This window comes from Puntigrus tetrazona, unplaced genomic scaffold, assembly GCF_018831695.1.
Source record: "Puntigrus tetrazona isolate hp1 unplaced genomic scaffold, ASM1883169v1 S000000715, whole genome shotgun sequence".
Lineage (NCBI taxonomy): Eukaryota > Metazoa > Chordata > Actinopteri > Cypriniformes > Cyprinidae > Puntigrus > Puntigrus tetrazona.
The window spans coordinates 1-24,535 of NW_025048327.1; the positions used below are offsets into that span (position 1 = coordinate 1).

At 39.2% G+C, this 24,535-nt stretch overlaps 2 protein-coding genes and 2 pseudogenes across 2 annotated transcripts in view; 3 read left to right on the plus strand and 1 right to left on the minus strand.

Moving 5' to 3' along the window:
• Positions 1-73: 73 nt before the first annotated feature.
• Positions 74-5,351, minus strand: LOC122335079 (annotated as a pseudogene).
• A 3,144-nt stretch (positions 5,352-8,495) lies between these two features.
• On the plus strand, positions 8,496-11,810 carry LOC122335093 (annotated as a pseudogene).
• Positions 11,811-13,299: 1,489 nt separating this feature from the next.
• LOC122335082 (protein C3orf33-like) lies at positions 13,300-16,356 on the plus strand. Its single transcript, XM_043232838.1, has 5 exons — positions 13,300-13,433; positions 13,629-13,688; positions 14,055-14,208; positions 15,105-15,269; positions 15,953-16,356. Exons 1-5 carry the CDS (start codon positions 13,326-13,328, stop codon positions 16,291-16,293), a joined length of 828 nt encoding a protein of 275 aa, XP_043088773.1. The 5' UTR covers positions 13,300-13,325; the 3' UTR covers positions 16,294-16,356.
• A 1,793-nt stretch (positions 16,357-18,149) lies between these two features.
• plch1 (phospholipase C, eta 1) overlaps positions 18,150-24,535 on the plus strand; it is a 49,988-nt gene continuing 43,602 nt past the window's right edge. The window contains exon 1 of the mRNA XM_043232844.1: positions 18,150-18,301. The gene's annotated coding sequence lies outside the window, so the exon portion shown is untranslated. The remainder of the gene's footprint in view (positions 18,302-24,535) is intronic.

Genomic DNA, 24,535 nt, shown 5'->3' on the forward strand with positions numbered 1-24,535 from the left:
AAATAAAAGAAAAGGCTTTTTTATCTAAAGGTTATAAATTATAGATACCCGAAAGGAACATGCAGATATTTACCTTTGAGTTTGATGCGAGTTTTGTCAGTGCCTCCTCAAGCGGCTCTGACTCTCTCTCACTCTCATGGAAGCCGTTATCGATGTGAACAGCGATCACTTGCTCCTGATTTAGGGCTTTATTCAGCAGGGCTGTGCACACGATGGAATCTACACCACCACTCAGTAACACCTGCACACATAAGCGTACTGCAGGAGATCCTGGCGCCGGACAATGTGCTCTAAACAGCGTGCCCAATAAACCCACGTTCAAATCGCAGAATCAACAGTGCACAGAAATTGACTTTGAAACACAAATCATATTACTACAATATTGTGCTCGTTAATAGATTAGAAACCCAATACAAACACTCTAGAGAGAAGACCCACTTTGCAGAAGCTCGAGAGAAATCACCTTGCTTTAGGAAAAGAACGCTAACTGAACTTGCAATTAGTTGCCTACACACACACACACACACCCCACTCAAGCACTGCCTGGAGCAACAGCAGGCAATTAATAGGAATTAAATGTAAAACCAGAGTATGTGCGGCCAATCATATTACGTGCCTTCAACCAAACAAAAAGCTCTTCATAGATGGAGTAAGATCAATATCTCATTGAGCCCACAATAACATCCACCAAACACGCATGTATTTGCTAACCAATCAAATCTGATCTTTACTAAAGGAGATCTCTTAATTGCTATAATTACTGAATGATTCCTCTTTAAATGTGGCGGTCTAAATTTGCTATTTCAGTATTAACCACTTCTGAGCCAGATTTGCTTCACAGCTGATTTGCTTGAGGCAAGCAAAAAGAAGGAGAAGTATTAAAATGAATCTAAAAAAAAGCCAGATGACCTGCAAGTGATCATGATCGCTTTGAAAAGATACCCACCAGAACTTTGGATTTGTCCACCTTCTCTCGGATCTCTCGATGCTGCAGTTCAGCTGACGGTTCTGCACGTGAAGTTACTGCTACAGCCGCTAATCTCAAACAGGAGTTGCGTAGCATGTCCATCCCCCTCTCAGTCAGGTCCCTCTGGATGAAACTGAGTGCCGTGAAAGTTTCTTCTGCTCGTTCGCATGATGGCTGAGGCGGGAGAAGACACAGAAACGTCTTAAAGCACAAACGCCTCAAAGAATCACGCTTTTTTTTGGCGCAAAAGCACGTCTAGAAATATCCGTCGTGTTACGCTACCCACACGACAACGATGTTTTCCTGACTGCTGTGACAACTTTGAATCCATCTGCTACTTTATCGACGCGCTGTCTCCGTGTGTCAGCAGAACATGCTCATCCTTTGCAGCCCCCTTGAACACACGGGAATGGATTTCAGGACAAGAAAACGATTAGCTTCTTTGCAGATATACAAATGATGAAGATAATAAAGACATAATAAAGAGACTTATACCTGAAGAGCGAGCAGGAATTGTCCAGCGATCTTGAAAAACACCGTCCTCCCTCACACTCTTCCTGTGCACCGTGCCTCCAAAAACTTTATTCATCATCTAGCAAATATAAAAAAACATATAAAGACGCTGCAGTTATTATTATACACTAGTTTATTTCAATTTTTCTTTTCAGAGAAATTAAGTTATTTATCAAAGTGACATTTCATTATTCTAAGTAAAAGTTATTATTATAATTATTACCTGCATTCCATAGCAGATTCCCAGAACTGGTTTTCGATGGTGAATATGGCTGGATCAAACCAGTGCATCTTCAGCGTAGACAGAGTTTGGCCCTCGGATATAATAATGGCCCTAACGTTGGAGACGATAATTTGATACGCATTATAAACACGATTTACATTAAGCAAACAGAATTATAAGAATCCCAAGTGACCGAGAAAAGATGGAAAGAGTCTGTCGGATCACCGAGACTAGGAAAGTTAGAATACAAAGGCCAGATCGTCTCAGCCACTTATCTCTCAAGTTGTGGGTCATTCTGTCCTTCTATCAGCCACGTTCAGAGTCTGTGTTCACAGCGGCTTTCTTTCCTTTTATGTCCTCGCACAGCACTCACACTGTGTTCTCTCAAGGACAGATCGACCAACAAAATAAACCAATATGACCGTTTGTCTTTAGCGACTGGTGCCTTACAAATTTCTCCGAATAGTTTCAGGTCTTAAAGGAGAAGCTGGGTGATTATAACCGATACATTAGCAAAACGTGTTTGCAGGCCCCAGTAAAACTTCTCAACATAAAGTCTTCATTTAACTTGGAAAAGACACTGGGCTTTATTTATAACATAAAGTAAACACTTTGTTGCCAGGTCCACGGCGTTTTGCAGAACCGGCTACTTCAGCTTTGTTTTTCGTGTACTTGGGTTAAAGTGACCCGATAAAGTGATATTTAGCCTCTGGAATGAAAAACTTGAATGCAAAACACTTGCATTTTACCACACCGAAAACTGCCTTTACTGGCAATCCCCTGAAAGCGATTGGGCTAGTTTTCAGTAAGCAAACGGGTTCTGCTGTGGAAACCTGGCAACCTGAACAATGACAATTTTTACTTCGCTGCACCACGCAACTGCTATTATTTTAAAAAAAAAAAAAAAAAAAAAAAAAAAAAAACTACAAGCAATACCTAACCCAATAGGAGTGTCTTCCCCATTAACCACAAATTTTTAAGTTTTAAAGTGCAATTAAAGTTTATCGTTTCTAAATCCATGCTTAGACTAAAAACAATGGGTCTCGTTTACTAAATGTGATTGCATCGTTTTTCGTATTTACACGCGAATTTGAATCACGTTAACCCGTTCTTCTGTTAGCGAATTTGAAGTCGTCTAAATGGCGTCAGCGTGCACTGAGGTTAGTCATTTGCATAATACACGCCCCCAAAGCGAATCCATGCAAGCACGCGCTGTATTCCTTAAAGCTGTATCATCCATTTTAATGGTCTAATTACTTTTCATCCACCCTGCACGTAACATACCTAATTATACGTAGGGTTTTTAAACATGCTTATAAGGCCCTGGGCGATGCGAACATTGCGCAGGTTTGGTATAAGCCGTTTTGATGAATCATTATTTATTTGTGAAAATGTTAACGATGACAGCAGACAATTTAGTTTGTTTGAGAACCATTTTTTTAAAACTACATTTACAGTTACTGTTCTTGGTGTGAAAGCCTTCTGCTTTTAAAGGAAGCAGGCCTCTGATTCTCAGAATGCTGGCCCGTCGGTTGCCATATCAAACATTTCTACTTTGCAATTCAATCGGGCACTTTTTAACGCGTGAGAGCCGAACAGCATCTCGACGGCATCTGCCTTGGCAGCGACGCTCTCACCTGAAACCCTGCTCTCTGATGGCGTAAGGCTGGCGTCTCCAAAGGCAGAATCTCAGACTGTACAAACAGCTCGTACCCGCCTGTCGATCACTTTCCCGTACTGCGCTCCTGCATCTAGGATCACCACGGCACCCTCGTAGGAACATAAACCATCTTTAGGCTCTCCAACGATATCCAGCTGCAGACACACGCGCACGGAGAGCACAATGAAGAAGAACACATTACGCAATTCCCCATACTAAGCAAGTAAAATGCTGCTAATGAAATTTGTGATGCATTTAAAGCGCATGTGACTTGAGACTAAAGATGTGCTGCTTCTGATAAATCAGTCACATGAGTCACAGGAGGTCATGTCCCGTGTAGTGTATTATAAATCAATTACTGCCTCGCACTGCACGTTGTAGTCCTTTACAAACATTTTTGGTATCAGGCATACTGATTAATCGGCAAATATTTGGTCCTTTAAGTCGGGTTAGGTTGCATTACATATAATTATGCCTATATCTTATTTAATGTGACTCTGGACCACAAAACCAGTCATGAGTAGCATAGGTATACTTGTAGCAATAGCCAACAATACACTGTATAGGTGAAAATGATCTATTTTTTCCTTTTATGCCAAAAATCATTAGGATATTAAGTAAAAAAACACGTTCTGTGAAGGTGTTTTGTAAGGTTCCTACTGTTAATGCATCAAAAAGTCATTTTTATTATTAATATGCACGACTAAGAACTTTATTTGGACAACTTTAAAGATGATTTTCTTAATATTTTTCTGCACCCTAAGATTCCAGATTTTCAAACAGTTGTATCCAAATGTTGTCGTAATCACAACAAACATCAGTTGAGAGGTTATTTATTCAGCTTTAAGATGTATAAATGTTTTTTAAAGACTCTTATGACAGGTTATACACACACACATATACATAAATAACAACTAATGCTTGAAGGGTGGGCAGTATAAACTTTTTGCACAATCATAACTTCTAAACAGAACTTGCATCATATCAGATACATTTTAAAAAGGTCTGTTAGATTAATCAAGAATAAACGTACTACAAAAGCATGCATGTCTCACTAAAGAGAAGTACGAAACGCTCCCACGTGGTTTGTGAGTAACACGAAAACAGCGCTTTCTCACTGACTCCAGCGCAGCAGCAGCAGGAACTCAAAACAGTAGAAAAGGCCGATGAAATACACTTAAAGTTATTTAACGCGCACTTGAAAAGTGCAAACATTAACCAGCAGTCGCTTAATATGCAAACGCGACCCCATCCCCGGCGTGAAAATGCACTGGCCTGTAGACCGTCCTCAGCTCATAATAGCATGTTAACCCAAACCACTTTTCAGTCTGCGCCGTTCAAATGCATAAAGTACAAATGTTTCGCGTGAAACTCGGCGGGCCGTTCATTTCAGCCACATCACCGAGCCCTCACCAGCCGCGGCCGCTCAGCGCGTCACGTTGGTCGCGGCTAACTAGCATTAGCTTGCGCGCGCGAGCCGGCTAACCGCACGCGCGAGCTGCCGTTTCTCGGTTCTGCGTGCGGGGTGAGCCAGAGCTTCGCCTGGGGGGCGCGCGCGACCGTCTCGCTAGATCCTAAACCGCGCCGCGACATCATCCGGGCGGAGCGCTGTAGGCACACACCGACAGTAAAAAAAATTCCCCGTTGCACCGAATACGCCTCAATAAACGCACAACAATGAGCCTTCGCGACGAGCCCCGGGTCCGCGGCGCGCGCTCTAAGTTTCCCGGCGCAGACAGGGCCGCGTGTGAGCGGGGAGTACCGGCGGCAAGGACCGGTGGAGCAGTTTGGGTTCCGTACACGTTTAGGCCGGTTTACTGACCTTGCTATCCCGTTACACAGCGCCATGAATGTGTTGTGCGGAGCGGACACCCCTGTCTTGCCGTGTTTCTGTGGTAAGCGTGTTCTCTTCCGCGTGATCGTTGACGGTGTCACCCACTCGCCTGCTGCTGGCCGCTCGCTACTACAGCTCCGTGGCTCCGCTCGCCGTCTGCGACCGCTGATAGGAGGAGTTTGACGTTCGGAGTCAGAGAAAAGTTTCTGTTGGCTGGGGGCCTCCGGTGGGCACGAGAACCCTGATAGCGATTCGTTTAGTACTGAAGAAGAAGAAATACACCCAGAACAGGTCTGCTTGAGATGATTCCAGATTCGGCCAAAACAGATTTGACAAATAACAAATAGGTTACTGTTGTTGTCAGTCGTGTCTGCGGCAGATTTCTGTAGGTGGGCCCACGTGACTTTGATTTATTCATTTTGAAAATGGACTTTTCTTCTGTCGAACATACGAAAAGTCATGTGTTTTAAACTGGATTCTTTTAAGGAACCAACAAAGCCAAACAGATTTTAGAACATTTGTGTGAACAATCTCTTTAACACAGTCAAAACTTACAACAGTTATTCAGTAATAACTAAGTAGCCTGATTCGTAAGAGGTTTTGATTCATAACTTTTGATTTTCTAAAAGGACTAGTTCATTTGAAACACCTAGGCTAGATGTTTGCCCGAGTGCTGCAAATTCAGAAATTAAACCTTGCTGTGACAATCATTGCCGGCTTTGTGAGCTTTAGGCCTATCTGAGCGCATTTACATGCTCTTTTTTGGGGCTTTTTGGGTAAATCACGTTTGATTTAGTTTACACTCACACATCTGGTCACATGTCTTAATTCAACGTCCTCAGTCACATGCATCTAAACCTCTTTACTGATTCCACACGGCTCCGCGCACGCAGTCGTTCATTATCTCACTCCTCTTTCACGGTGAAAGCATATAATGGGTTAAAAAAGAACACACAACGCACTGCTTTGTGCAGGATCCCGTGGATTTTAAATATCAACATTAATGCAGCAACTGAGTATACATACTTATGAGCTTTGTAAGTTATATTATGTCTATATGCATATTGACAAAATATGCAAAAATGCATATACAACACGCTTGTTTTGTTTTTTTCTTTTTGTTTTACTTCTTAGTGTGATTATACACTGCATCTACGGCCTTGTGTGAATGGGACGGCTATTTCAGGCCACGGTCACATGTGTTTTAGTTTATGAGTTATGACTCTAGTTTGGTCTGTTAGGAAAGTCATTAAATTTTAATATGAGCCGGTATGTTTTGAGAAGCACCAGGAGGAAGATATGATTTATTCATGTTTTTGCCTGTGCATATCTATCTATCTGTCCATCTATCTATTTCTCTCTCTTTGTATGAATAGAATTACATTCTTAGTATAAATACGCTATGAACAACATGCCAAAAGATTAGTTTAATAGTTAAATGTCACAACTGTTTGCTGGAACTTTATTGCATGTCTGCAGATATATAGCTGCTCCCCCAAAACATTTGATTCATGCTTCAAAACCTAGTTATCGTGTAAGTAATTTGGCCATAAAATGTATTATTTTTGCCATCATGTGAGCCACACTGGTTTTTGCTCAGTCAATTATGGAAATTAAGGTTTTGCAAAAATAGATATTTAGATAGTCAATAGCACATAAAAAAGTTTATTTGTATTTATACAGTACATTTATTTTTTTGTACGAATGTATGTAAAGTAAAATCTTGCTTGTCCAGTAACTGTACATTTCATATTCATATTTCATATTTCTTATGTGTCTTATGAGCAAAAATAGGCCCTTTAGCAACTTAGCAGACATTACAAACAATGTCAGTATCAGATATTTATAGAATATACATGCGTGTATACCATTTTTTCATAACTGAATGGATCATTTTAAATGTAATAGCTTACACGATGAGAAATGATTCAGAAGCTGTGAAGAGTGTGACAGCTGAGACTTGATCTACAACTCATATACAGTTAGTTTTTCCACATTTGAGAATTAAACCACAACACACCCGAGGAAAACTGTAAATATGATATCATTTGGCAGATTTGCTCCTGTTCATTAATATTACAAATTCTTTATAAAAATGGGCACAAAACATTGATGATATGTAATGTTGTGAGTAATGGCTTTGCATACTAGGAATGTACATTTATTAAAATATACAAACATCTGTCACGTGTCAGTGATATGTAAAAACATGCGCGAGTAAACGGTGTGTAACTAAAAAGATCCGGCGGAACTAAAAACACACGCTTTAAGACACGTCAGCTGAAGCACTCGGACACATTTTACCGACGCACCGCTCCGGCTTCCTTCTCATTTCTGCAGTCAGGTGTACTCACTGCTGTTCTCTGCGTCTTGTAAACATTAGGTATATTATGCATTTGCCTGGATGTTTTGGTGTCAGTAAAGTGCCGCTCATCTGAAGTCAAGAAAACAGTTAGTTTTTTCCCCGTCATTCATATAACGTTTTGTTCATTTATTCATTGATGTCTTGACTTGTCATGTGGTATGTCATCATAGTGCAAGGTAACCATGAATCAGTATATTTTCTGCTTCTGTTCCATCTTACGTTCGTCTCATCCTTTCCTTCCGAGTGTGTTCGATAATCAAAATGTGCTGCATGGTAATGTTTCTGATCTGATTTGTTGTTGTCTCTTTTGCTCAGCTTCGTAAGTACTAGCTTTATGTGTTTTGCTGAGCGGTTTCACGTTACAGAGCTTCTTTTGAGCGGAACACACCATTTTCAGAATGTGGAAGTTTGAAATAGTCTTCCAAATCTCATGCTATTGATATTTTATTAAAAAAAAGTCTTGCTGTAGTCTGACAAAAGTTATCGGTTTACCTTCCCAAACATTTAATTTGCTGTTTAATTGTTGATAGGATAACACGAAGAATCAGGAAAACACACACACACACACACACACACACACATATAAGGTAGTTTATACACTTAAATGCAAAAGTAAAATAGAATGAAAAAAAATAACAAAAGATATATATGTGCATATTGCAAGGGGAAAAAACAATTTGAGATGTACATATACAACACACACACACACACACACACACACACACATAATGCATGTTGTTGTTAATACAGTATTGACCAGAATAAGGTATTTCACATAAAAGAGAAAATAATAGCAACATTAGTGACAATGCTTTTAAGGATCATTATTATGAAAGGTAGATGTAAACGTTAGGTTATGATATAACATTTTTTTTTATATAAATACGCAGGTGTTTTGAGGACCTATCTGGATTGATGCCCGGCAGGATTCTGATGGAATTGTCTGAATCTATCACACACAAGAAGCGGGAGGCAGCGGAAGCCTGTGGTGTCCGCCTCAGATATGGGCGAGAGAGAATCCAAGCTAGAAGTGGAGGACGACGAGGAGGCTCTTCTGCCCAACTCAGACCGGCCCGAAGGACGGACGAAAGCCAGTCACGGGATCAAAGGAGAACTGGGCAACGTGGCCCTGCTGTTGTTTTTGTACGTGCTTCAGGGCATTCCCTTGGGCCTGGCCGGGAGCATTCCTCTCATCATGCAAAGCAAGAACGTCAGTTACAAGGACCAGGCCTATTTTAGCTTCGTGTTTTGGCCTTTCAGTTTAAAGCTGTTCTGGGCTCCGCTGGTGGACTCGTTGTACCTGAGGAAGTTCGGCAGGAGGAAGTCGTGGCTGGTGCCCACTCAGTACCTGCTGGGTCTTTTCATGCTTTACCTGTCGGTCTCGGTCGGCCGCGATGCTTCAGAGCAGACGGACAGAGAGGGCCGGACGTGATCACTCTGACCGCAGTCTTCTTCCTGCTGGCTTTCCTGGCGGCCACACAGGACATCGCCGTTGATGGCTGGGCTTTGACTATGCTGTCCAGGGAGAACGTGGGTTACGCTTCCACTTGTAACTCCGTGGGACAGACGGCTGGATACTTCCTAGGAAACGTCTTGTTTCTGGCTCTGGAGTCTGCGGATTTCTGCAACAAGTACCTGAGGTTTGAGCCTCAGGAACGGGGCATTGTGACGCTCTCGGGTACGATTAATATGAATTTTTAAAGTCATTAATATTTTTATTCCGCAGTAATGCATTAAAATGATCAAAAGTGAAAGTAAAATGTTTGTACGTTGTTTACATTTTATTTTAAACAAGTGTTTCGGTTCATAAACGAATTAGAAAAAAAATGTTTCTATGGTTTCCAAAAAATATTAAGCAGCACAACAGGAATAAATTATATTTATGTTTTTTTCTAAATATTTTGAATACAAATCTAATTCCAACTATTTTCACAATAATTTAGTGAGCATAAGGACTAAAAATATTAAAAATACTTTTATATAATAAGTTTCAAAGACTTTTTTCTTTTTTAAGAAATCTTAATCAAGGCTGCAGATAAATACAGAAAAAACTGTAATATTGTGAAATATTATTGCAATTTTAAAAGTTTTCTATTTTACTATACTCTAAAAAATTATTTATTCATGTGATGCAAAATAGATTTTTCATCAGCCATTATTCCAGTCTTTAGTTTCACACGATCCTCCAGAAATCCTTCTAATATGATGATTTATTGTCAACATTGGAAACGTTTTTTTAAACCTGTGAATGAAAAGTAAAAAAAAGAAAAGAAAAGCATCTACTTAAACTATTATTTTCTTAAAACAATATATACCATTAAAAATAATGATAACATAAAATAAAACACAAATACATCAGTTTATTCAGCAGGCATGTGTTCACTTGACAAAGTCATAGTAAAGATTTCTGTTTCGAGGGTTTACTGATACTTTGTACTTTGTTCTGCTCTCTTTCAGATTTCTTGTTTTTCTGGGGGATCGTGTTCATGGTATCTACCACTCTGGTTGCTATCATGAAAAAGGAAAACAACAAACAGCATCATCCCAAGAAGAAGCCTAAAGAGGAGACGCAGGGCGTTATGGAGACCTACAAACTTTTGTTGTCCATAATTAAAATGCCCACTGTCTTTACCTTCTGTGTCCTTCTGCTGACCGCTAAGGTACTGCGACGTCAACCTTGCTATAGCAAACTTCCTGTTTTGACTGCCGTGACTTTATAGCTACGTGCAAATCGGTCTAATTTATTCCTCTTCCTCTCTACTTTCAGATCGGTTTCTCTGCAGCTGACTCCGTGACGGGGCTGAAGCTGGTGGAAGCTGGGGTTCCTAAAGAGCAGCTGGCTCTGCTGGCGGTTCCCATGGTGCCTCTGCAGATCTTGCTGCCTCTAGTTATTAGTAAATACACAGCTGGGCCACGGCCACTCGACGTTTTCTGCAAAGCTTTCCCATTCAGGTACAAACTAAATCAAATGACTCCGATTCGCGATGATTCGTGATGTACACAGAACCACACGTGCGATCATTAACACACGGGAAGAGTAAGAGGAAGTTTGTTTGTTTGAAGGCTGCTGATTGGTTTGGAGTATGCCCTGCTGGTCTGGTGGACCCCGAGTGTTCGGCACGAGGAAGGCTTCCCGGTGTATTACTATGCTGTTGTGCTGCTGAGCTACGCAGTACATCAGGTTAGTTTACATGAATATGTTTGATCGGTGACTCTTTTTTTTGGTAAAAGTTTGGGATCAATTTATTGTTTGGGGCGAAAAATGAATCACGAAGGATGCTAAGCAGCACATGTTCTCAATGCTAATGATAAATCGGCGTATTAGAATGATCTCTGAAGGATCGCGTGAGGCTGAAAAATTCAGCTTCGCTTCAGAGGAATAAATTCTATTTTAATGTATATTAGAATAGAAACCTGTTACACTCCATTTACATTTTTTCTGTATTTTTGATCAAATAAATGCCACCCTGATGAGCAAAAGAAGCTTGTTTTAAATTAACTTTTGATTGAAATCAACAAGTATAGTTTAACGTCTTTCTCCGCCAGGTGGCGCTGTACAGCATGTACGTCGCCTGCATGGCTTTTCACGCCAAAGTCAGCGACCCTATGATAGGTGGCACCTACATGACCCTTCTGAACACCGTGACTAATCTAGGAGGTAACTGGCCCTCTACTTTAGCTCTGTGGCTGGTTGACCCTCTCACCGTTAAAGAGTGCCGGGGCGCCCCGGGACAGACGTGCGGCTCGGTTGAAGAAGCAGGGTAAGCTTTGAACCGAATCCTTTTTTCAGGCATTTGACGTTCAGCTATGTGTATCGTCGTAAACCTGTTCTTATGTTATCATCAGCTCTGCGTCAGAGAGGGCGTGACACGCGTGCGGTGGCGTTGGACGGTTACTACGTTGAGTCCGTTGTGTGCGTTCTGATCGGTCTCTGCTGGTGGATCTTCTTCGGGAAGAGAATGAAGCGGTTACAGGACGAGAGCCCCTCTGCCTGGCAATGCAGGGTTGCCAAATAATCTCTGCTGGACTCTGCCTTTCATTTTAAAGTTGCTTCATGCCTTGCCCTCTCTTCTCTTCTCTGAGTAACTGCTTATTTTTGTCACGCTACAGCAGGCCTGTAGAAAGGCTTGAACACTTTGAGGACTGAAATGGTAGAATAAACTGTACTATTAAATTCTTAGCAGATCCGTTCCATTGTTTCCGTAAACCAGAGCTTTTATGCCAAATTGAAACCTGTACATCTAGAGATGGCACTGCTTACGTGTGCAGTACATACACAGCATGACACCCGCTGCTCAGATGCCTGTTTAATCAAGCATTTGTTTTAGAAATACTTGAGTTCCTGTGCCTTTCTGTTTTTAATATCGTACGATTGTCTCCCCAAAAAAGACTTCAGTGTGTCTTCTGATGTCATGCACGACGTATGTATGATGCTGCAAAATTCCCATTTCACTAGAAAGACCGGATTCTAATTGAGCTCTTCAGGTGGAATGTATATATTTATAAAGTATAGACCAAAATTGTCACATAGTTGTGAACGAAAGTGGCTGTGGTACGATTTTATTTGATTATAGAGGTGGAATGGTTTTATTATGTTGGTTTCTATTATGTTCAGTATTGGTTGCTATCATGCATATAAATCACTGTTACCTTAAATGACTAAGATATCAATATAAAAGGCAGGTGAAGCTAACTGTAACTTCTGCGAGGCCAGGAAAAACTTAAATGTGCAACTGAACGTACTATTTGTGAAACCAGCTTTGTCTTTTAAGACCAAGACCAAAACCAATCGTTAGAATTTCTATGAATTGTTTAGACTTTTCATGATCGGAGAAGCCTAGTATTTACAACTGTACGATTTGTTATTGTTTGACTGGGGCATTTATACAATCACCAGCGCTTTTAATAAAAGATAGGGATTGTTCACCTAGAAATCACAAGGCTGTAATCGGCTACTTATCTTCATACTTCATAACCCTATGGACCTTTTTTTCTTTAATAAATACAGAAAAGGAGACATTATTTAAATAATGTTAAATTGGTAGCCCCCACTTGTTTCATAATATTCTTTATAACTTATTGTTATTAAAAAAGATACAGATATGAAACATTTGAGGTTCAGTAATGGATGACAGAATTAAATTTTTGTGTGAACTCTCACTTCAATGACAGACAGCCTCAGTCTCTATTCACTGTTACTTTTACATCATATTTTTGAAGTGAACGATGAATAAGGCTATTATTTGGATGCACTGTGTGTGTGTGTGTTCCATGGGTTGAAAAAAAAGCCAAATGATTTGAAAGAACCTGGAGTGAATGATAGAATTATTATTATTTATTTTTTTTGTAAAGTATCCCTGTTAAATACTGTACCGTTTGGCTAAATATTTTACATGCTGTAATTTTTCTTCATGCAAATTTCTTTACATTTATAATTTTCATGAAGTGTTCATCTTAGTTTTATGTCATGTAGGCTAATGAGAGAAGTTTTAGAGGGTGCAGCTGCAGTGTGACTTTGAATCTTTGTAAATACTTGTAAACTGTTCCAAGGACAGTTTTTTATCAACATTCCCAAACTATATGTAAAAATAAATAAATATCTTATTTACAAATGAACGAAAGGGAATGTGATCAATTTGTGTTTAGCTTTCCCAAGTGGAACGTTTACATGTAAAACCGAAAGCGCATTTGACTTTTGGCCTAAGTCGCTACCCTTAAGCAGTGGGCGTGGCTTCATTTTGTAGTTCTTCCTCTGTAAACAACATGCCGCCAGGTTCGGATCCTTCAGATGTAAACGAAGAGGACAAGCCCTCAAAAAATATAATTGCGCGTATATCACAGTTTGCTGATGATAACTTAACGTTTGTCCGGGTAAGTGACAGATTTAAATAATAAATGTCCTTTAATTTTTTTAAGGTGTAGAAAAATGGCAGCACCCTGTATTGAAATACTGAGTTTGTGAATTACGAACTGTAAGTTAGGCTACGCCAGCTGCCCGTGCAAGACGCGATAAGTGTTATATTGTGCTGTATTGATATTTGCGTATTTTAATATGCTCCCCAACAGAGCATCAGCACATGTCTTGGTCTCGTGGGTCTTCTTGTCATAGCGAGGAGCATCAGACTGGTAAGTGCAGCAAACACACTCGACGAAGCGCTTTTATTTCACGCAGCACCTGTTATGCATGCTCTCTGTAAGTCTGAGGGAAAATTTTCGTTTCCGAACGAAAACATTGTTAAACTGACAGACGCTGCATATTACTGTATGCAGTAGGGCACAGGGCTCTCAAAGACGCTAGTTTTAAATCTCATGGAAAGCGATTTATTGGTATCCGTCATGTTGTGCCTAATATTTTAATGGAAAGACGTGCGTGTTTCTTTCAGCGTGTCGGTGTAGTTTTGGTATTCACCAGCAGAGGCTCCGTTGCCCTTCAACTATATATATATATATTTTTTTCTTCTCTCATCATATTCTTCTGCCTTTGTTTTGCAGGTTACAAAATTTGGTTCTGCGGTTGATATTCCAGCGCGATTCATTGAGAGAAACGTCAGTATCAGAGGAAGACTAAGACATGTTACAGAAAAAGGCCTCGAAGTGGAACACATTCCGATCTATGTTCCTTTTCTCAGTCGCCTACCGACTAAACGTAAGAAACCACACGACCCCGTCTTTTCAGTCCTTCAGGAAGACACTTTAATTAAACGTCCTTTCAGTAGGCCTGCACGTTTATTTCGCAGCTGTCACGGGGACCGCCGTGTTCATATGAACAGCTGGCCTCAATTATGACGCCATCTTAAATTTTTTTAAAAGAAACAATTTAATAGTTTTTCATAATTGCGTGTCTCCTGCTGTGTCAGTATTTTTATTTTCTCCTTTAAAAAAAAAAGACTTTGCCTTTAAACTTGGATTCAATCCCGTTCACTGCTTTTTTTTAAAAGGTTTTTTTGAACCAAAATGTAAATTATGTTATTATTTACTCCCTCTCATGTCGTTATTGAACTATTTCTGACCTCCATGACCGCGATCAACGCACAGAACGAGCAGCCGTGAACGTAATTAGTATTTTAGACGGTAAACAACACTGATTAAGTTCTGAGGCGATCTCTAAAATGGCGGAAGTTTCAGAACTGAATCAAAATGTCACTGAATTGTTAACATTCGCGCATCTACAAGACTGTGTTTCAGCATTTTCGCATGAATCTCTGTAAACCGGTTATTGGAAAGAGGCAAAGTAATTCTATTATAGACCCGCTGTGCCTTCAGAATGAGTTTAATGGGTGAAACCAGTCGCACATCGACTCCCTGAAGGTTGGCTAAGACGATTATGTCTATCAACGTTGCTGCGACGCACAGATGGCTTTGTTAAGCTTGACCTCAGATGGACGCGTCTAGCTTTCTCCTGTGCACCGCCGAGACTCGTCATAGGGAAAGCGTGACCTTATTGGTCTTGTTCACGTAACGACTTTTCCCACTGTAAAAGCTCTTTAGAGTCTCGTGGATATAGCGTTGGTTAGAGATGACGGCTCACACCGGCTTGTGCAGGTCAGCCCGTGACCCTTCTGGATGTGCGTCTGGCTGGAGTGGAGCTGACCTCAGAAGGGCAGGAGTGGATCGGTCGACAGCTGAAGCCGGCTGAGACGGTGTGGCTGCGGCTGATCGCTCGACAGAACCAAACCCTTCACTGCCTAGTGTCGGTTAACAGGGTAGGTGCCACACATACCAGATCAGCACAGGGTCAGGTGCCACCGGGAAAGTTGGTAGCTTGACAAATGAGAGGCTTTGAGACAGAAAGAGCAGTGGTTTGTAGCTTTTTTAGCTGCAACGGTATTTAAAGAAAGCCCCAGTTATTTTTCCAGCTGTTTGTGATTTACTGGAGAAGAATTATTTATTTACTTGCTAGCTTATATAAACATTTAACCTTGTTATTTTAGAGTTTGCATTAATTTATATAAAAAGTACATTTATTATAAAAAATAGTTATGATATTGTATTAATTTCTATGGCCTTTCTGTATTTAAAAATGTTACTTTTAAAATTCTTGTTATCGTTTTTTTAAATACTTTTTTCTTTGTGCTCTTTAAGACAAAAAGGTTGGGATCGAGTTAAAGGATTAAGATAATAAATTTGAGACCCCCTAGTGAGTTTAAGAACTAACACTTTAGATGTAAAATTATTGAGGTTAAACAGTCACAGAAACTGGACATATCAGGGGATTTCAAATGTGTCAACAATTAAATAATAATAATAATTATTCTATTAATAATTAAAAATGTATACTTTACACTTTTTTATACTTTATTTTTATACTTAATATTATACATTATTTAGAATTATAATAATTTTTGTTATTCGTCAAATTTCGTTTAAAATGTGATTTTTTTTTTTTCTAGGCTCACTCTTTAACACCTGTGTGAATGAGGAGCTTTTGAGGCATGGATTGGCGAGGACTTCTCCGTTTGTGGGTCTGGACTCTCACTCTCGGATCTACTGGCGTCTATATAAGCGCTTTCTGAGGGCCGAAGGCAGAGCGGAGCAAAAAGGAAGAGGCCTGTGGAAGGAAGAGAGTCGCTGGGAGAGGGCTGCTAATGTCTTGAGAAACAATACGCTCTTCGTCTCAGTTAAAAACTCCTCAAACGGACGTCAGGGGCTAAAGAAAAGTGAAACAGTCCTTTTCAAAAAAAAAAAAAAACAAGGTTGGTTATTAATTGCGGCGCAGTTGTATTTATTCTAAATGCGCTATTTTGCTGATCTCAAACTTCACAGATAAGCAGCGATTAAACTTGAAATTTCTGTTTTTCTGCTTGTCGTTACTTTGAGCTGAGAAGAACACGTCTCTTCACACTCGTCCTTGTTCTTAACACTCTGCACTTCTGTATAATCCATCACATTATTCATGCTCTCCTACACCTGTAGCTCTGGACATCATCGTCATATTCCCGACAGCCGGAAAGCCTTTGTACTCTTCCCTCCTCCCATAAATCCATATGCCGCGGACCTCTCGGTTTTCTCTTTCCCGGGAGGCGGGGAGTGCTTTGTCACGATGACATGGCAGTGGGGGTCCACCGATGCCCCTACGGAGACAATGAGGAGGAGGGATCCCCATTACTATAGAAACATCACACTCAGAAGACAAAGTGCATTGAGGGTGCCACCTTCTCAGGGTCCTAAAAGCCTTAGTACGTGGTAGATGGAGAAAAGAGGGTAAAAAGGGGCTTGAATGGAACCCTTATCTTGAAGATGAATACGTTTAAAAGACAGTATTCGGGAATATGAGCAAAAGCATTATTATGAGAAGACCATTATCTGTAAAGCTACTCGTTTTAATTATGTAGTGAGTAAAGGTGAATATGTTAGCATTGCTACAAAAATCTGAAAGAAGTCATTTTCTGAAAAACAAAGTCTCAGACTTGATAGACCTAACTAACATCTAATGGCCTTCCCAGTGGTTTGCAGGTCCTCTGGTAGGGGTTTTGTTTTCCTCTCGGTTCTCAATGGAAATAGTCTATCTACTCTAATGGACAGAAGGGGGAGGGAATGCCTGCCTCCTCCTTTTGGCCTTTGTTGTGCAAATGTCCCTTGCGACTATGGGAGAGATGCTGGACTCTTATTGGACAAACGGTTTGAATTGTAAGGTGCACCGGGTATGAGACTAGCAGACTTTGAACCCGCACTCAGCACATGGGCGGTTACTCAGAAAGACCTGCGGAAACTGTGGAAGGAGTGAGATGAGAGATGCGTGACAGGAAAATATGCCCTTTGTTTTCAGAACAGAACTCCTCTCTCCTCTTTGTATCAAATTCTAAGCTTGGAATTTTAAGCTCCTCAACTGAATCACAACAGGTTTTTTGGTAGTACACTGAAGTGCAAGTTTAATTTCAAAAATGACGTGAAAGTAGAATAGTAAGTCAATGCCAATATTATTATTTAGTTCTAAATTAATAAGTTATCCTTTCTAAAAAAAATAGAGACTGTGTCTTCTAAGAAGAAATGAGTTTTATTTTACTTTAATGCTATTTTTATCCTGTTTAATTAATAAATATAAGTATTAATTTACAAAAATAATTTCAATAATTTTATATCCAATAGCTAACATTTCATCACGCTTTATTTTAGGCTCCAATTCCCTTTAAACAAGCCGTTAGCTATGACTTTTGTTTACCTCAGTAAACTCCCAATTAACTGCTTATTAATAGTCAACAGTGGACGTTATTGGGATGTAGAATATGGTCATACAGAATATGTGCTTTTTAAGTACTAATAAACGGCCATGTTATTAACAGGCATGCTAATAAAAACTAGCCTAGTTAATAGCGATAATTAGTCCCTATACTAAAGTTTCCCCAGCTTTCTAACACTTTCGAAAGTCCACGTGCTTGATTTTGTGAATAAAAACATGCTACAGAAACGCAAGCCGAAACGACAACGCTTTATTAACTGTGGCGTGATAATAATCGCTGTTCCTTATAGCCGCTCAGCGTCAGTCCGCTCCAGAAAGTTCGCGCCGGTTTTGCGGCCGCTTCCCTCGACTCCAGTCAGTTACCAGTCGGAGCTTTTGAATGAGAGCGGAGACTTACAGTTAAACAGTAAACACCGCCGTACGCGCGAAGGAGAACCCCGGAGGACGCTCGTGTGGAGGAAAAGAAGTTAACAATGTTTCCAGTGTTTCCGTGAAAAGAGCCAAGCCTGACTCTGTAACCAAAGCGGAATCCCAAGCGAACTCTTGAGTGTGAGAAACTGAAGTAAGTGATTTGTCTCCGTTCTTTGTTGAGAGCAGGTGCAAGCGCCAGCCGAAAAAGTTTCGCTTTTCACTCCTTTTCTAAATTACTTTCACTAACTATCTATATCATACAGTGCCAGTCAACGATACAGACATTTGTTGTGAAATGTAAAAAAAAATCAAATCAAAAGGTACATTTAATGTTTTCTTGGTGTACGGTATGCCAGATGGTTGACGTGACAGTATAAACGCATAACACCCAGAGGGTGGCATAAAAAAAAAAGCCCAGGTGGCCTTCATGTCCAGTGGATGGAAATGAGCACTCAGGTGTTACACGTAACCTTCAGCGGGTGAATAAGTCCAAATGTGCTCAAACACATGTTGACAGGGGCTGGTAAAATCATCTGGGTGTGTGCTGTTCCCTCAAGCCTCAGCAATCACTGTTGCTCATGTTCAACATTTGCCTAAATCCATGTATTATTTACAGACATTAACCAGACAGAACGCACCTGGAAGTATTGTGCGCCAGCTTCAAAATGGAGCTCAATAAACCAAAAAGCTCACAGACCGAATGAGATTTTTTAAATATAATTTTTTTAATATTAATAAACCCATACGCAGATGTTATTTCACCCGACTTGTGAAGTGACCCTTATTTGGCCGCGCAGACACCCCGCAACAACCTTCTAGCGAAGTAAACGTCAGGCATGGACTTGGGAAAGGTTAGGTTTTGCAAGCGAGACAGTCTTGTATTTGTCACAGAAAGCTTCTATTCAAAGTCTATGCATATTTCTGTGTATTGGAACGCGTGGGGTAAAATGACTCCAGTGTTTTCCAAGCACAGCGTATCATTTTGCTCCCCTGCTCGGGTGTATAGCTTCTGTGTGGAAGCAGAGACCTGATTAATTATTTAGCTTTTATTCCCCGAGAACAGAAGACAATACATGTTAACTGTATTCTTTGTGTTCTCAGCGTGGCTTCAGTGAGGTCGGTCCTCGGCGGCCTTGAAACAGATCCCAGAGTCCGTCACTAGTTCTGGGTCACAGTGAATGTGCCTGCCACTCCTACTGCATCAGTCAAGCCGGGACTTTCAGAGCATTCAGTTCAACTTTTAAACCGGCTTTTTGATCAGTTGATCTGTCCGTCGCTTGAGTTTTTAATTCTAAGCCTAGCAGGTCAGTCCGAACTCTGACTGGTTCTGTTGGCACATCTTTAAGATGCTTTCATCCAGTCTTTCACTAAGATTTTGAGATGTGTTTGCAGAACTTTCTGAACTTTCTGAACTCCAACTTGTACCACAAGTTCATACTGAAACACTCAAAATGGCATTGACTGTAAAAAGTAGTGTTTTTTTTTTTAAGAGTACTTTAATTTCCTAAAACTGACTATTGTTACATAATGAATAGTTTTGTCCATTGTCCAAAATTAATTATTGCCATTAATAGTGTTGACATAGAAATGCAAAACTAAAAACTAAAACGTTGCATTTTATCATTCAGTATTTTTTTAAATGGTGTGAATGCAGCACAAAATTGTTTAATTTAGTGATATAAAATAATCTATGTATATAACAAAGCTTGCATTTATTTTAGTCATGAACAACGATTAATTATGATTTATCGCATCCAAAATAAAGGTTTTTGTATACATAATATATTTGTGTCTACTGTTTATATTTATTGTGTATATATAAATGTACACATTTAAAAATAGGTCGTGTTTATACATTAAATATATTTATATATAATATAAATTATATGAATATAATTATAGACATGTAACATATAATATATGTGCGTGTCTTTATATATACATAATAAATATACCCAGCAAACACACACATATATATTATATACACAAAAACATTATTTTGGAAAGCGATTAATCACAGTTTATTTATTTATACTTATTTGTTAATTTTTATTTATTTCATATGGAAAATGTCAAACATGTTAATCATGGGCATTTTTATTTAACGTTGCATTTTATTTATATATATATATATATATATATATATATATATATATATATATACACATACACACACATGCTATTTTCTCTTTAAATGCTACTAATACACATGCAAGCAGCTAAATAATAGTTTTGGGCCCTTAACTATGTTTACCTTTTCTTTTCTTTTTATTCAGTAGAACCATGCCTTTTTTCCAAGCGTTTGGTAATCATTCACAACACAGCCTTCTATTTTAAGCAACTTATAACTCATGTCTTTTTTTAGATTATAACATTCTAGGACACCTGTGTTATACAGTTAAGCTTCTGGAAATTGAAGGGTTAATAGACGGTGACCAGGTTCCACGGGGGGAGCAAGTGGGCACTGAAAACAAAAGCTTGAAGATATCTATGCCAAATATTGCGATGCTCTCGAAGATGACAGGTTCTGGAAATAAAATAACAGCTTTGTCTGTTTATGAGTAAAACGGACTTTCAGACAGAGACAGTAATGCAGAAACATGAGTCAGCAGTTTAGCTGGATTGATATTTATTCTTCCTGACAGGCAGAGACCGTCCACTTTCTGCAGGATATGGGAGGGCTCTAAAGAGGGGGCTTATGGGGGAAAGTGTCCTGCTTTACAGTCAGAGGGGTGTGGGGTCACGGGTTAAACCCTACCCCACAGTGAAATCTATTTTAAAAGCTGTCACCCCAATCCCCTGTGCTCAAACCCTCTCATACTCACTCATTTATTAATGACCTTTCAGTTACTCTTCATACTGTTCTCATCCTTTTCACTTTATAGAATATATAACTACTTTAAATCCTACCTTACTATTTTACTGAGCAAAAGTCACAATGGTTTGTAAAAAATAAGAATTTGACAATTAAATAAAGTGTGACTATATATTTTTAATTTCCATTTTATTTCATATAATAATGGCTTAATACATTTAATACACTTTTAAAAATAACTATCTTTAAATGTTAATTTCTTTTTTTTTAAGCAGAAATTGTCTTAAAAAAATATAAATAAATGACTTCAGTAAATATTTACATACAGTTATTGTGAGCGTCACCAATGGAGCTAACGCATGGTCGAAGGTTCAGGGTCGTATGAACACTAAATGAAGTCAGTACTAAGGGCTTGCTGTATCAGCTGATAGATGATCTGTTGAAAGATAAATTACCGCTGTCTTCTTAGTTTAGTACATTTGTCAGATCTGGAATGATATTGCATATATCAACCCACCGCCAAATAAATGGAAATCCTTCACTGAAATTAGTCATGACCTTTAGAGATTAAATCAAATATGACCCTGGACATGCACTCGAAGTATATAATACGGGCAAAAAATAAATAGTATAGTAAATTTCACTCATAAATATACCAAAACCTAATTTGATTTGTAATATGCATTGCTAAGGACTTTAAAGGTGATGTTTCACTTTTTCATCAGCTTCCAGATTTATAAATAGTTGTATCTCAGCCAAATATTGTAATATCCTAACAAATCATATATATTCACCCTTATTACCGGTTTTGTGGTCCAGGGTCACAAATAAGATGCCTGTTACCTTCTTGGTATCATCTGTATCTGAAAGTTTACTGAAAGTTGATACATCACCCCAGATATGAGATCTGTTTCCCTCTTTTCATGCTTTTTCATCACTAATACCACTCACACATACACTCTCAGAAATATAGACTTTAAATACTAACGGACCTTTTAGGTACAGACATGGTACCACACCAGTGACAGCTTTTTCTTACCATTATTACTGGGAGTGTACACAACCCACAATGACAACAACCGTGCCTGAATGATAAAGAAGCATAGATGCTAAGATACGAGAGGCAGTATCTAGATATCTAGACCTGTCTGCGATCCGGGTCCCGCGGAGGGAAATGTGATGAGCGATGACAGGCCGCTGCGCGAAAGAAAACAATCTGATGACTTTAAAAGTCATGTAGTGTGTTGGCGGGCGTAATGTGCAGCCAAGTGTTTTCAAATGAAATTTGGAAGAGATAAACATCATTAATTGAGCCTAATTTCCTACTTGACAAGACAAACGCACAACTGATGACTAAAGAGGCGTTTACGCTGCGTGTTTACACTGAAAAAGCAACTGGAAGTCATTCGATTTTGATGAGGGCTTGCAATTGGAAGCGAAATCAGTGACAGAGACCGATGGCAGATTTTGCAGATGAAGTTTATGCAAATACGCAAGCGACTATGCGACTACCAATGAGTTCTACCCACAGATATAGTTAACAGAAATGGTAAAAATACAGCAACTTGCCAAACATCCAACTATTTAAATGAACGCCCCTAAAACCTCCAGTGATCTGTATTGATTTTCTACACAGAAATACGACCACTGTCCATCAAGCTTCGTTTCTGAACCCAGTCCGTCCTCGATGCAACAGAAGCTAGAGACGCGGGCCTTACATAATCCAGGAAGGTTATATTTTCCACTTCCTAATAATGGGACGCCACCAAACCAGATTGTGTTCCTCAGGGGCAGATGGGACTTTCTTATGACAGTACAAACAGCATGGTTTATTGAAAAGCCAAGTGCTCGCATTACCACACTCTGACACTATAATCATTCTCAATTTTCTCCCTCTGTGTGGATAATGCCCGCTGAAAGGGGCTGCTAGCCTCTTATCCCACAGCTAATGCGCCTCATAGTCACAGGAATACATTTCTCAAGCACATGTGACAGCTTTTGATTACCCTCGCATTTATATTCCAGCTGTTTTGACAGTAAGCGACAAATCACGAGATGAGAGAAACCAGGAGAAACCTGCTGAACGGAGCGATGGTTTGAAACCGTTTTAGAGATCTGCCTTTACGTCAGCTTGTCCAGAAGCTCGGCCGCGTGGTTCACATACACGGCAGGGATGCTCGAAATATGACATTGTTCCTGATTTTGACCTTCAGCCACTTCTTCCAAATACCTCCCACGGAGTCTCTTCCCGAACTCTCTGTACAGTATCGTTTTAAAGTAACCATTTATCATCTCTGCTACTGTTCCGTTAACTTTTTTTTGTTGTCCGGCAGCACCTGTTGCGTGTTTGTCTGCTGGTGATTTATGGAAACATCCTGAGGGAGAAAGTTCCGGAAAAAGCGAGACCCCCGTCGGCTGCTACTTAGTGTCTGATTTCAGCTTGTTTCAGGAAATTAGTGCAGACTGAGGCCAAAGGGTCAAACGCATAGACTTTGTGGGGGGCTGAAGTTAGATCCGAATGGGGCTTTCTGTTACGATCCAGCTCCACACGCTCTGGAACTGTTTTAGAACGGTAATATATATATATATATATATATATATATATATATATATATATATATATATATATATATATATATATATATATTTTTTTTTTTTTTTTTAAGAAGTCTATTTTGCTTCCCTCAGAAATTAATTTAATATGCAATTGCTGCTCTAGAAATAAATGATTTTTATTATCAGTGTTTTAAAAGTTTGGGGTCATTTTTTAAAGAAATTCAATAAATGAATTATTTTTGTAATGCCTTTATTCAGCAAGGATGCATTAAACAAAGACTTTTGACGAAGACTTTGTAATGCAGTGTGTGTGTGTATGTTTGTGTGTAACGTGTAATGTATATATTTAATGTAAAATAATGTATACACACAAACACATTTGTATTTATGGTTTATACTGTGGACTGTGGAGTATTTAATAATACAATATGATACAATTACACTTCTAAAGTTTGACTATTTTTTACATTTACTGTCATATTAACATTATTTTTCACACATTGTGTATTATAACTATAAAACAGTATAATATTAATTAATGCAAATAACATATATTCTTTAATATATATATATATATCTCCAGAGGCAAACTCAGTACCACAGCTCTGGCTAAATTGTATCTTATTAAATCCAAAGCAATGTTTTTATTTTATTTTATTTTCCATGGAAAGCTACAGAATTTCTATATAATTGTATAGTGACAGACCTGAGCATAACCGTTTCTCACTGTATTATTTATATATTTATTGATTTATTTTATTTTTATTCTCTTAAAACGTATCTGGTTTAATGAAGACCACTTGTGGACAAAATAATGATATTTTCCAGGTGAGAGCGTCCTCACTGTTTTTCAAGTAATTAAAAATCCTGCATTTCATCAATTAACTGTATAAATTTAGCGAAGATTAGAGAGGTGATTGTGCACATCTTAATTTACACCTTTGGGAAGAACTGGTCGTATCGTTCCACGTCTATGTATTCTGCATTCATAATGGACATGGACGTGCGATAAAC

What these genes read in the sequence shown, in the direction of transcription:
- LOC122335082 (XM_043232838.1), top strand. Translation starts at nt 13,326, where the DNA reads ATGCCGCCAGGTTCGGATCCTTCAGATGTAAACGAAGAGGACAAGCCC. An exon ending in TAGCGAGGAGCATCAGACTG is followed by an intron (nt 13,689 to 14,054) that starts GTAAGTGCAGCA and finishes TTTGTTTTGCAG; the next exon opens with GTTACAAAATTTGGTTCTGC. An exon ending in AGTGTCGGTTAACAGGGTAG is followed by an intron (nt 15,270 to 15,952) that starts GTGCCACACATA and finishes TTTTTTTTCTAG; the next exon opens with GCTCACTCTTTAACACCTGT.